General features: G+C 43.9%; 1 protein-coding gene across 1 annotated transcript in view; it reads left to right on the plus strand.

Moving 5' to 3' along the window:
* The window catches only part of Henmt1 (HEN methyltransferase 1), a gene marked incomplete at its 3' end in the record, with an annotated part of 17,297 nt that extends 4,961 nt beyond the window's left edge, over window positions 1-12,336 (plus strand). The window contains exons 3-7 of the mRNA XM_023721698.1: window positions 3,112-3,224; window positions 3,815-3,949; window positions 9,878-10,057; window positions 10,719-10,896; window positions 12,184-12,336. Coding sequence (XP_023577466.1) covers window positions 3,112-3,224; window positions 3,815-3,949; window positions 9,878-10,057; window positions 10,719-10,896; window positions 12,184-12,336 — 759 coding nt within the window. The remainder of the gene's footprint in view (window positions 1-3,111; window positions 3,225-3,814; window positions 3,950-9,877; window positions 10,058-10,718; window positions 10,897-12,183) is intronic.

A 12,336-nucleotide genomic window follows, 5' to 3' on the forward strand; every position in this document is an offset into this window, starting at 1 on the left:
GCCTGCAGCTCCACTCGCACCCGAGCGCAGGGGGCCAAGGCCCCTTGAACTCACTTTTTAGTCCAGGCTTGCCTCAAACTCGTGATCTTCCTGTCTCAGCTTCCCGAGGACTGGGATTACAGGAATACGCCACCTTGACTGTAATGCTTGGGTATTTTCTTTTTTCTTTCTTTGTTTCTTTTTTTTCTGGTGGAACGGGGGATTGAACTCAGGCCCTTGTGCTTACCAGGCAAGTACTTATTCTACTGAGCCATCTCCTCGGCCCCGCGTATTTTCTTCAGGAATTTTTTTCCCTTGAACTTGAAGGCTCCATAATTCCATTTTTAAAGATCTTTTATTTGTTATAGTTTCTTTATTTCTTCTCAAAATCTTACTAGTTTTCTATTGTGCTGTAGTTTCCTTTTACTTTTTTGGGGACATAAATATTTACTATTAGGGTTTCTTTGTTTAATGACATTTTACAAATTATTTGTCCCATAGCTTTTGCTCTAACATCTGTTTTCTCATCATTATTCTGTGTTCTCTTTAGTTAAGCATGATCTTTGGTTGATTTTTTTTCTTTTCTTTTTTTGGCGGAACCGGGGATTGAACTCGGGCTCCTACACTTGCCAGGCAAGTGCTTGTTCTACTGAGCCATCTCCCTGGCCCTGTTAAGCATGATCTTAATCCATCTTGAGTGAATTAAAACTCAGTTGTATGTTAAAGAGTTAGAGTATAAAAAGGAAAGCAGTAAAATGCAAAGACGTAGGATAATGTGGGTTAGACTGTAAACTAACTGGAAACCTGCCCAAGGTGCTATAAAAAAGACTTTATTACATAACAATTGTAAATTGGTCTGTGTGGTAGGAGATCCCATGAACAAAATCAAAAGCTAAACTATAGATGTGAAGAAAATGTCAGTCACGCAGAAGAAAGATTTGATGCATGAAGAATGCTCACAGGGCTGGAGAGATGGCTCAGTGGTCTAAAGCACCTACTTGAAACAAGCTTGGCAAAGCACAGGGACCGCGGTTCAATCCTCCAGCACCACATGCCAGCCAGCCTCGCCCCCTGGTGGGCTGAGCTGGCCACACACACACACACACACACACACACACACAAAATGTAATAAATAAAAATAAATATTTAAAAAAAAAAGAATGCTCACAAATTGATTAGGAAAAGAAAAGTTCTAGTAAAAGAGAATGAGTAAAGGAAATAAACATACACTTTGCAGATTAGGTCCTGCAGTTGACTGCTTTTCGCTTTATTTTTTGGTGGCTCTGAAAATTGAACCAGGGTCTTCACACTGAGCTGCATTCCTGCCATTTTTAAAAGTTTTTATTTTGGGGAGAGAGGTCTTGTTAAGTTGACCAGGCTGGGGTGCAGTTCTCCTGCGGTGGCCTCCCAGAGTTCTAGGATTGTAGTGTACACTACCATATCTGGTTTTAATTTTTTTTTTTACCTTTGTAAGAAATGGGGGTCTTGCTGTTTTATGCACTCTGGCCTCTAAGCAACATAGCAAAACCCATCCAAAAGGGAGGTAAAAAAAGTAAAGCAAGGCATGGTACTATATCCCTGTAATCTCAGATACTTGGGAGGCTGACGTAGCAAGATTATGCAAGTACTGAGGTCAGTCTGGGCAACTTGGTGAAACTTTGTCTCCAAAGAAAAAATAAAAGGGGCTCAGATGCAGTTTAATGGGAGAGTGCCTCTGGTTTAGTCCTTAGTATTGCACCCCTCCCATCCCCCTCCAAAATTAAAAATGGTCTTCCTTCAGACTTTTTTTTTTTTTTTTTTTTGCGGAACCGGGGATTGAACTCAGGCCCTTGCACTTGCCAGGCATGCGCTTATTTTACTGAGCTACCTCCCCAGCCCCAAAATTCTAAGACTTTATTTTTAAATTTTATTTGTTTATTTTTAAAATGGTCTTCCTTCAGAGGAAGTCATGATTTCATGGAATGCATGTACCAAGTCACTATCAATGAATTTGGTGTTCTGTCTGTAGATTAGATGCTGGTAAAGTGACATCTAGGTGAAAGAATTCTTTCTGTGCTCTGTATGGTCTCAGTTAACATTTTCTGCATAGCAGTTTCCCCTGCTTTAATTACACTAGGGCTGTGTGACACAAGCACAAAGACAGAGGGATCCACCTGGTGTGACCATCCAGGCACATGTATTTAGGTAAAATGGCCTTTTTGGCAGTTCAGAGCTCAGTATGGAATTTCATGTGGTGTGATGTGATTATTTTTTTTTCCATAATTTTATTGAGAAACAAATAGCAATAAGACAGTTTCAAATCAAATTGGTAGGACAGTTTCAATAATTAACACATTGCATACATTCTTCCTAGTGGTTAATTGCTGTACAAGATGCGGACATGATATCCTATTTACAAACACCATTAGAACAAATCACTCTATTCATTAAGAGAATGTAACTATATATCTATCCTAACCACTTTGAATACACAGATACAAAATGGACATTCATCTGTGTCCCCTTTTTTTGTTAAGTTCCGTTATTTGAATATTATAGGTGTGTAAACTCAGCAAAATATTCTAAGAGTCCAGTAGCCCATAATAGTATTGGGTGTTCTGGTGATTATTTTATCAAATAAATCAATTTCTTTACATGGAGGATAAAAGCAGTGTTTTAGAGAACGTTGTTTGCTAAAACATGAAACTCTGAGGATTTATGATTCCAGCTTCTGATTCTGAATGGGACGAATGTATATGCCTGATCTTTCTCCTTTTCTTTCATTTTTTTTTTGGTGGGACCGGGGATTGAACTCAGGCCCTTGCACTTGCCAGGGAAGCACATATTCCACTGAGCCATTTCCCCTGCCCCTCTTTCTCCGTTTCTCATTAGTCAAATATAGACAGTAGTAGTAGCTGGAGTAGGAATAGTTATTTCCTCAGAGGCTTATAAACCCTTAGATTCATTCTACTTTTGGGCACACAATTCTGCTAAAATGATCTTCCTTTCTTTTTTTAAAATGATCTTTACATATGATGGTTTTATTACTAATGTACACTACCCCCTTCTCCTTTTCCCCTTCCACCACAGCTTTTTGGTTCCTACTTCTTTGGCTACAGATGTCTTTGAAATGTCATTCTGTCTCACCTACAGGTTGCAGACCTGGGATGTGGTGATACTGAGCTCCTAAGGCTGCTAAAAATCTACCCATGCATCCAACTGCTTGTTGGAGTAGACATTGATGAAGAAAAATTACAATCTAATGGGTAATATGTAGTCCTATGGTTCATATGTGGTTCATCTCCCAAAGACCTGTCTGCTGAAGTGTGGCCCTTGGGGTGGTAAAGCCGTGGGAGGTAGTGCAAGTAGCAGATCATGAGGTGTTGGGGGCTGGGTTTGGAATGGCTTGAGGCCTGTCTTGGGGGAGTGGGTCTCGAGATTGGGTTGGTTCTGAGGGTGGGTTATAGGCTGTCCCAACATTTCCCCTTCTGCTGCAGACTGTTTTGAGAATGTTTTTCTTTTTCGAAGAGCAAATAGCTGAAAATCACTGATTCATGGTGAGGTGGAAAACCCAAAGTATTAAAAATGAGAACATCACATTTTTTCTCACTGCCTGGTAGCTTCCCACTATTAGAGGAAGCTGTCCTATGGCCTAGGTTAAGTTTACCAAGATGAAGATAACAAGCCGAGCCACATTTACAGTAGCATAGGCAGATGATGATTATCAAGGGGTCTGAGATCTGTAGCTTAGCAATATTAAATGTGTGTGTGCATGCATGCGTTGGGGTACTAGGGATAACCCAGCCTCAGACTTTCCAAATAGATTGTGTGTACAGTGTTTCTTAATTGTTTGCAGACATCATTTGTCTCCCTATTTGGGGGAGTTCGTAAAACCCCGGAGTCTGGATTTGACCGTTACCTTGTATCACGGCTCTGTTGTGGAGAGAGACTCTCGCCTGCGTGGATTTGACTTGATATCATGCATTGAGGTGTAAGTTTTCAACCATATTAACTGTTCATTCTGAAAAGTAGGAAAAGCTTAGCTTTGGTAATCTTAGTGTTTTAAATATTTGGGTCTTGATTATTATTTGCAATGCAAATTGCCTAACAGTTGAGAAAATCTTTTTATTCTCACTTAGTATTTTACTTGGAAATTCCAAATGTACAGCTAAGTTCCAAAAAATAAACAGTACCAAGAGCACCCACATACTGTTTGCCCAGGCTTTCCTGTCACTGTTTTCCTCCTCCTCTGTCATTGCTCCTGTGCATGCCCCTCCAGTTTTAATTAGTTTCTGAACTAATTAAAGTTAGGTTATAGACAGCGTGGATCTTTACCCTTCATAAAAAATTAAGTTTGTATTTGTAAGCTAAGGGCTTATGGAACTAGTTCTCCATACCTCAGGTTTTTTTTTTTTTTTTTTTTTTTTGTGGTACTGGGGATTGAACTCAAGACTTTGTGCTTGCCAGGCAAGCACTTATTCTACTGAGATATCTCCCGGGCCCTGTACCTCAGTTTTCATGTTTTTGTTTTTTTTTTTGGAACTGGGGATTGAACTTAGGCCCTTATACTTGCCAGGGAAGCACTTGTCAGGGAAGCACTTGTCAGGGAAGCACTTATTCCACTGAGCCATCTCCCCAGCCCCCATTTTTTTTTTATTTTTTTTAATTTTGGACTCCTGCTGGTTAAATTCAGGTTGAGCAACGTTGGAATACTGGCACCCACTGCAGAGGTATTTGAGTCCTATAGACCCTTTTAGGAAAGGGTCTATAGGGTGTTCAGGGTTGTTCAGGTCTCACTACTAGATTGGATTCATCCACCTGTTTACAGCCTCCCAAGTGCTGGGATTATAGGTGCGTACCACCATGCCCAGTCTCAGTCTGCCATCTCAGCACACCATGGGGGAAGAGCCGGCACTGCAGACCTGGGAGTCGAACCCCTGGCTCCTATGCCTCCTTGCAGACGCTTTAATCCTCAGAGCTATTTAGCTGGCCCTTTGAGTCTTCTTGGGTCACCCCAGGCAAGGGTGTACTGTCCCCCTGCTCCTCACTGATGTTGCCGCTCTTAGATTCAGCATCCTGAATGCTCAGTCCTCATTACAGTGGCGGAAAATGATTTTTTTTGTGATTCTCATTCTTCTACAATTACTAGATAGTGCTTGGCATTTTACTGTTTAGCAAGATCCCGCCTATATTCTCTATTAATGTGTGATTCCTGTATTTTTAATGGAACTATAATTCCATTATGGTGTGAGAGACACAGGGGATGTGACCTAGAAGGGCATCTCTCCTCAGCTCCTCCCTACGATTTTTCACTGATTTTACTCGTTTGTCCCAGGCTTTGCCAGTGGGGTCTCCACCTTACTTGGTTCCTGTGTCCGTGTGATATGTCTTGTTTGCAAACACTTATTTTTTGAAATAATGAGTTTAAGCCTCCTCTCGTGCCCTCCTTTTCCTGGTCCTGGGACTATGGGCATGTGTTACTGTGTCCGACTCTGTTCTTTTTTATTCCTGAATATTTCCATATTGTAAGAATGCAACATAATCTGTCTTAGTCACTTCCCCCTCACTGGGCATAATACCTGACACCCACAGCTTAAGGGAGAGAGGCTCATATCATGGTTTCAGTCCATGCTTGGTAGGCTCTGGGGCAGAAACAGAATTGTAGAGGGAGGTGGTGCAGGAAAAGATGCTCAGCCCATGGCGGCCAGGAAGCAAAGACAGAAGAGAAGAGCTGGGGTGAGCATGCATCGTTCCAGGTCATGCCCTGTTGCAGTTTGGATCAGAAACAATCCACCGACATCTCACGTGTTTATGAGGTGTTGGGATCATGGAGGCTCTGCGCTCACCATAGATCCATCCACGGTGAGTTCAGCAGCTGAGTGTGTGTTGGGAGGCAGGGCCTGGTCACTGGGGGTGTGACCAAGAAGGGCATCTCCCTCCTCCAGCTGCTCCCTTTCCTCCTCCTCCCAGGCTGCCATGACAGACTTTCCCTTTGCTGTGCTCCTCTGCCCTGCTGCATCTGCCTGGAGCCGTCAGACAAGGACTGTAACTTTAAGTTGTGGCTGCTGGATACGCTGTCTTTGCAGTGAGGTTGTGACTGAGACATGCCCCACCTCCAAGCAGGACCTCCCTGCTGACGGTGCATTCGTCTGATGAACTTATCACCAGATGAGTCTGCTGATGCCCCTAGCACCCCATGATTCAGTCACATGCCGTACACGAGAATTTTGGAGGGCATTTTAGCTCTAAGCCAAAATGCCCTGGTCCCCAGAGGAGTCATGTCCATCTCACTTTGCAGGAGTGCATTTAGTCCATCTCTTGAGTCACGAGCATTAACAGTCCTAACATTGCTGGACAATCCAAGCCAAATCCTCTCCGAGACTCCAGACAAACCCTTAGCTGTGAGCCCCTGTGAAAACCAAAAAGAAGCACAGTGGCGCAGGGCAAGCATTCCTATTCCAAAAGTGAGGAATGAAGGCTAGAAAGAATCAAACTGAAACAAGAGTGAAGCTCAGCAGGACAAATGATAAATTCTGTGCTCTGTGTACCCAAGGCAGCTTGTGGTGAGGTGTGATCTCCAAGTGGCTTGGGTAGCCCCCCTCCTGTGGAATGGCCAGTGGTAACCCTCATGGCCTTTTCCTTGGAGTGGCTCTGCATACTGCCTGCAGTGGTGGTGGAAGAGAGATGCTCATAGCACAGCAGTGGGAGCCCAGAGAGTGAGTCAAGGGAGGATCTGGGTGGGGACACAAAGCCTTCAGAGCCACACTCCAGTGCTCACCCCTTCCAACAAGGCACCACCTCTTAGCAAGTCAGTGTTAAGTCCTGTAATCCAGTCACCTTCCCCAAACCCTGCCTCAGAGTGCCTGAGGCTTTTGGGGGTATTTGCATATAAAACATGGCAGAGACCCGTTCCCAACTAAAACCTCCTGAGTCCAGATTTTACACTCTACTTTCCTATCAACATTTTTGTCTTCTGAGCTTTTACCAGACCCTTCCATAAAGCTCTGCCTCTAGTATTCTCTTGTTGGCATCTCTAAACCTTTCTAAATTCCTCCCACAAGCTAGTTCCCAAGGCTTCAGACCAAATGGTATGATGGCAGCAACAGCCTCTGCCAGTTGTAATAACTTTCCATTGCTGGATACAGTGGCCTATACTTGCACCTTGAAAGAAGAGAGGTTTATTGTGGCCCGAGGTTTCAGTGGCCGTGGTTGGCAGGCTCTGAGGCAGAAACAGGACAGCAAGGGGCCTGGAAGAAAGGAGTTCAACCAGTGGCAGTCGGGAAGCAGAGGCACAGGGAGGTGCTGGCACAAATATACACCCTTGTAGGTCACGTCTGGTTGGAGTGACCCATCTCCAATGGGTCCTACCTGCAACAGCACGCTCTGCTGCTGAACTCATTAATGGATAAATCAACCCCACAGTCCAGTCACCTTCCACACATATGAGTGTTTTGGGGAACATTTTAGTTCTAATCCATAATGATGTGTTTAACTAGTATCATATTACAGAGTACTTACAATGACTTGATTACTTCGCATGGCCTTGTTTACATGTTTTTGCATATATATCTGTGGTATAAACTCCTAGATAGACAATTGCTAGGTCAAAGGACATGGCATAGTTTTAATTTTGATAGCCCTTTTGGTTATGGTACAGGTTTGAGTTGGTAGAAGAATGCTCGGGTAGTGGTGGACAGAAAGTGGAACCTTGTTTCTCTTCATGGTCCTGAGCAGAGTGGCCCATGTTTCGCCATTGCATGGCTCCTTGAGGTCACTCAGAAACCAAATTCTACTGTTCTAACACTGTTCCTTGCAGTGTTATATTCATCTGTACAGTTGTGGCTGCTCTCAAACATTTTTTTTTAAAAGAAAAATAATTAAAAAAAAAAAGAAAAAAAATAATTTATAAATGGATGTTTTATAAAGCATGTCTTTTCATTTATTAGGAATACGTATTTGTATTTGTCTATGTAGACATTTCTGTTATGCGGTATATATGTGGCTCCCCAGGCAGGCCGAACGGTCATATGTACACACGTATTTGTACGAATCTGTTGTGTACGCTTTTATTTTTTTTCTCCAGTGCTAGAGATTAAGCCAGGGCCTCGCCTGTGGTTAAGTAGGCACACCACCACTGAACTAAGCCCACAGCCTCGTCTTTCTAATGCACAATAAAGCAGTCACCTTCCCTTTGGTCGTGTTATGCTGTAACTACAATTTTAGATACAGTATTTATACCAGTGATGCAAAGAAGCCATATGGGATGAAGATTTTGGGGGTTGCTAGAGTTGACAGCTTGAGACTGTTTGACTACTGAAACAGGTTACCAGTTTACTTTCAGTGCTGCTTTTTACTCACGTCAGGGTGTTGTGAGACACAGAGGCCCACAAGGATGGCAGGGGATTATCCTCCTGCTTCTTATTCAGCATAGCTGCCGCTTTGCTTGTAAGTTCATTTGAAGCTCAGGCCCTGTGAAGCAGTTGTGTCAAAGTCTTAAGTTTTTAGAACATACATGCTGACATAGGATGTCAGCGGTGTCTTGTCAGACTCATTTTCGCTAATATTCAGAGCTGCAAATTTACTAAACTTGGAGGAACAGTGTGAAAAACTCCCTAGATTCACCAACTGTTAGTCTTTCACCCCATTTACCTCAGCATTTTTTTTTTTTTTTTTTTTTTTTTTTGGTACAGGGTTTCACTAGGCAGCTCAGACTCTCCTGTTTTCAGTCTCCCCACGCTGGGATTACAGGTGTGTGCCACCACGTCCAGTCTCAGTGGCTGGCTCAGCGCGCTTGGGTGGTGCTGGGGATCGAACCCTAGTCCCCGTGCTTGCCTGAGCAGGCACTTAGTTAGCTGCACTATCTCACCGGCCCTCTAAACACAATTTTCTATATGTGGTTTTCATCTGAATCATTTAAGAGCAAGTTGGAGACAGTGTCTACCTTCCAAATACCCGTCAATATTTTCTAAGAACAATTACTTTTCTTCCATAGCCACTGTATACTGAATTAGGGATAAAACAATGAGGGCTGGCCAAATAGCTCAGTGGATTAAAACGCCTGTAAGCAGGCACAGGGGCCGGGGGTTTGATCCCCAGGCCTGCTGTGCGGGCCCCGCCCCCAGGCACACTGAGATGGCAATTGAGACTGGGAGTGGTGGTGCACTCCATAATCCCAGCACTTGGGAGGCTGTAAAGAGGAGAATCACTACGAGTCCGAGCTAATAGACCCTGAGCACCCTGTAGACCCTTCCCTAAAATACAGAAAAAAAGGAATATAACAATGATTCAGTATTACTATATAATGTATAATCCATACTTAAAGTCATTAAGCTCCAGTCATGTCTTTGTAGCTATTTTCAAGCTTAGCTAGAATATAGAGCAGACGAAGATCACACAGATGTTTTTAACTGTAATGTCTGTTGGATATCCTTAAATCTGGAACAGGTCTGCTCAGTTGTTCTGATTTATTTACCTTTAATCCTTTGTTTTTTTTCCCTCTCTGTGGTGCTAGAGATTGCATCCAGGGACTTGTGTGTACTGGGCAGAGGGTCTACTATGGAGGCAGAGGGTCTACAGCACTGGCCTCACCCTTGGTTTTTGAAGAGTATGTGATAAATATTTTGTAGAATGTCTCAGCCCTCAGTCTGAGTGTGTCTCTTGCCTCATCATTATATCCACAGTATGGTTTTTATTTGAGTGTTGAAAATGTGTCCCAGGGAGCTCAGCAAAAGAACTTAGTTGGTAAAGTGAGCACCATGGCTGGGTTGGGGGGCTGGGGAAAGATTAGACTATGTGAATAACTGTTTATAGGTCTGAGCATTATGGGGCATTCAAAGAAAAGATGGAAATTGCTTGTCAATTAGGAAAGTGCTTCCAAGTTAAGGTGCATTAGTAATGTCTTTCCTGTGAACCATTTTAGAATAGAACATTTGGATTCAGATAATCTGGCCAGATTTCCTGAAGTGCTATTTGGGTACCTGTCTCCAGCCATGGTTGTCATCAGCACGCCGAATTCTGAATTCAACCCCCTGTTTCCCATAGTGACCCTAAGAGATGTAGACCATAAATTTGAGTGGAACAGAATGGAATTTCAGACCTGGTGAGTTCAGAAGGTTCTTTTTTGTTTGGCTCTTAGAAATCCTACTAGAGTTTAAAATCCTAGGAAGTAAACCTTTATATGTCTATCTTACATCAAGTCTTTATTCTAATAAAATCCAAGCATGTAACGTACTGTGCAGTAGGGTCATAAGGGAGGTACTCCACCTGGCCAGCCATGGAGTGGGTGTGTGAGCTCCAGGTCCTGTGCAAGTGGAGGCACCTGTGGGGCTGGCATGAGCAGGCAGGCCTGGGCTGGGATGCGAGCTGCATGTTGTGTCCAGGAAGCTCCTTGGGCTCTCTCGAAGTTTGGGTGTAATTGTAAGCCCAAAGGGCTCATCGAGGCTGTAGCTTGTGTGGTTTCCTTGTATAGCCCTTCATGCTGTGTGCCCATGACTTACTCTCTTCCATATTCTTGGGGTAACTCACCAGCTGCCATTGTGTGCCTGCCCTATTCCTCATTAGATACTAAGTAAACCCCATGTCAGGCTCTTTTTCTTTACCATGGCAACACACAGTACGTGTTCTGCATTATGTCCTGGCCTTGGGAATGAGATGGGAAAGGAAATGCAAGGGGCTGGAATTTACTTAATAGTAATTATTTACTTAGCAAATTATTTAAAAGAAGCTGTATGTTTAGAAAAACAATTTCATTTTTGTTCCAGGGCTTTAGGAGTGGCAAATCGCTACAATTACTCTGTGGAGTTTACAGGAGTGGGCAAGCCACCCGCCGGTGCTGAGCACGTTGGATTCTGCACCCAGATAGGCGTGTTCCGGAAAAACAGCGAAGAGGCAGGGCTGCCCTGCATTCCGGAGCAGCACCACCGGCACATTTATAAAGCTGTGGGTATTGTTGGTGAGGTAGCGCCCAGGGCACGAATTATGTTGCTTAGGATGGCGAGCATTGTTTATTTTCTTGTAAGAGTACCCAAAGTAGAGAGCGGTGTGAATTTCCTGATTTGGAGTCTCAGCCTAATAGGCCCGATGGGCCCTACAACTCCTGGTGGAGTAAGTAGGTCTACTGCAGCCTTGGAGACTGCTGGGCCTGGGCATTTCCCAAGGCACATTAACGAGAACAGTCTTGGAGTACTTCCAAGTGATGCTTCAGCAACAGCATATGTAATCTCTTTAGATGGTTGGTGTTAAAGAGAAAAGGAGCCAGGTTGGACACGGTGGTGCAGGCCTGTCCTTTCAGCTCCGCAGGATGCTAAGGCAGGAGGGTGACATGTTCAGGGCCACCCTGGCCATTTAGTGAGACTCAGTCTCAAAAAGGGTGGAGCATGTGGCTCATTGATACAGCACTTGCTGAGTATGCCTGATGCTTTGCCCACACCTATGAGCACAAACACTCAAAAGGAAGCATCCAGAAGAAACATACTTTGCCTTTCAGCGAAACCATTTTCTCTTCCTTCCTCCCTTTTCCCTGCCTTTTCTTCAGAGTGTCACTTTGTCACCCAGCATGGACTGAAATGGGTCAAGATCCTCTTGACTCAGCCTTCCCAGCAGCTTGGGACCATGGGCACATGCCAGCACACCCAAATTGAACTAGTTTTCCTTTTTACCCTTGCCCTTATAAGCCCCCAATTTATTAACAAGTTCTGTTCTGTGAGAATGTTCATAAGTCAGATTCGTCCTTAGGGCCACAAAGTGATTCCTGTATACTCTCGACACAAATACACAATGCAAAGCATAAAACCAAGCCCCCCCAAAATACTATAAAGAAATTTTTACCTTTAATATTACCTTAAAATGGTAAGGTAGACAGGGAGCTACTTCTGTGATTTGTTCGCATCTAGGAGTGTCGTTGGAGGTCTATTCATGTCTGTGAAAGTTCACACATTGAATGTTCTAAGTAGGGGACTCAAGGTAGTAAGAAGTAGCCGTGTTGGGTGAGCATGCACTGGGCTAAACCTGGCTGGGAGACTTTGACTATTAGAATTGGAAAGCAAGCCAGTAATTACTGTCAGTGTGTGAGTAGTTTAGAACTGGGGCATTCACAGTGAGGATCTGACCCTGTCCGTATGTAACTGGACACAATCCAGTAAGAGCTGTAGTTAGTTCTCATGTGACAGAGTAGTGACGGCTCTGCAATGTTTTCCTCTATTCTGTGCTTTGCTTCCTGCCCCTCAGGTTTATACGATCACCTACCCAAGTTTACAGCAGGAAAGGGTGCTCAAGTTCGAACTGGTCGGGGAAGTATTGTTACAAGTGGAGCGCTTGAGGCTGGGGCACCTGCGAAAGCTGCGAGAGCAGAAGAGGGAGTCGGGCACTGGGCCAAAGGAC

Source organism: Octodon degus, unplaced genomic scaffold (genome assembly GCF_000260255.1).
Source record: "Octodon degus isolate 3935 unplaced genomic scaffold, OctDeg1.0 scaffold00084, whole genome shotgun sequence".
Classification (NCBI taxonomy): domain Eukaryota; kingdom Metazoa; phylum Chordata; class Mammalia; order Rodentia; family Octodontidae; genus Octodon; species Octodon degus.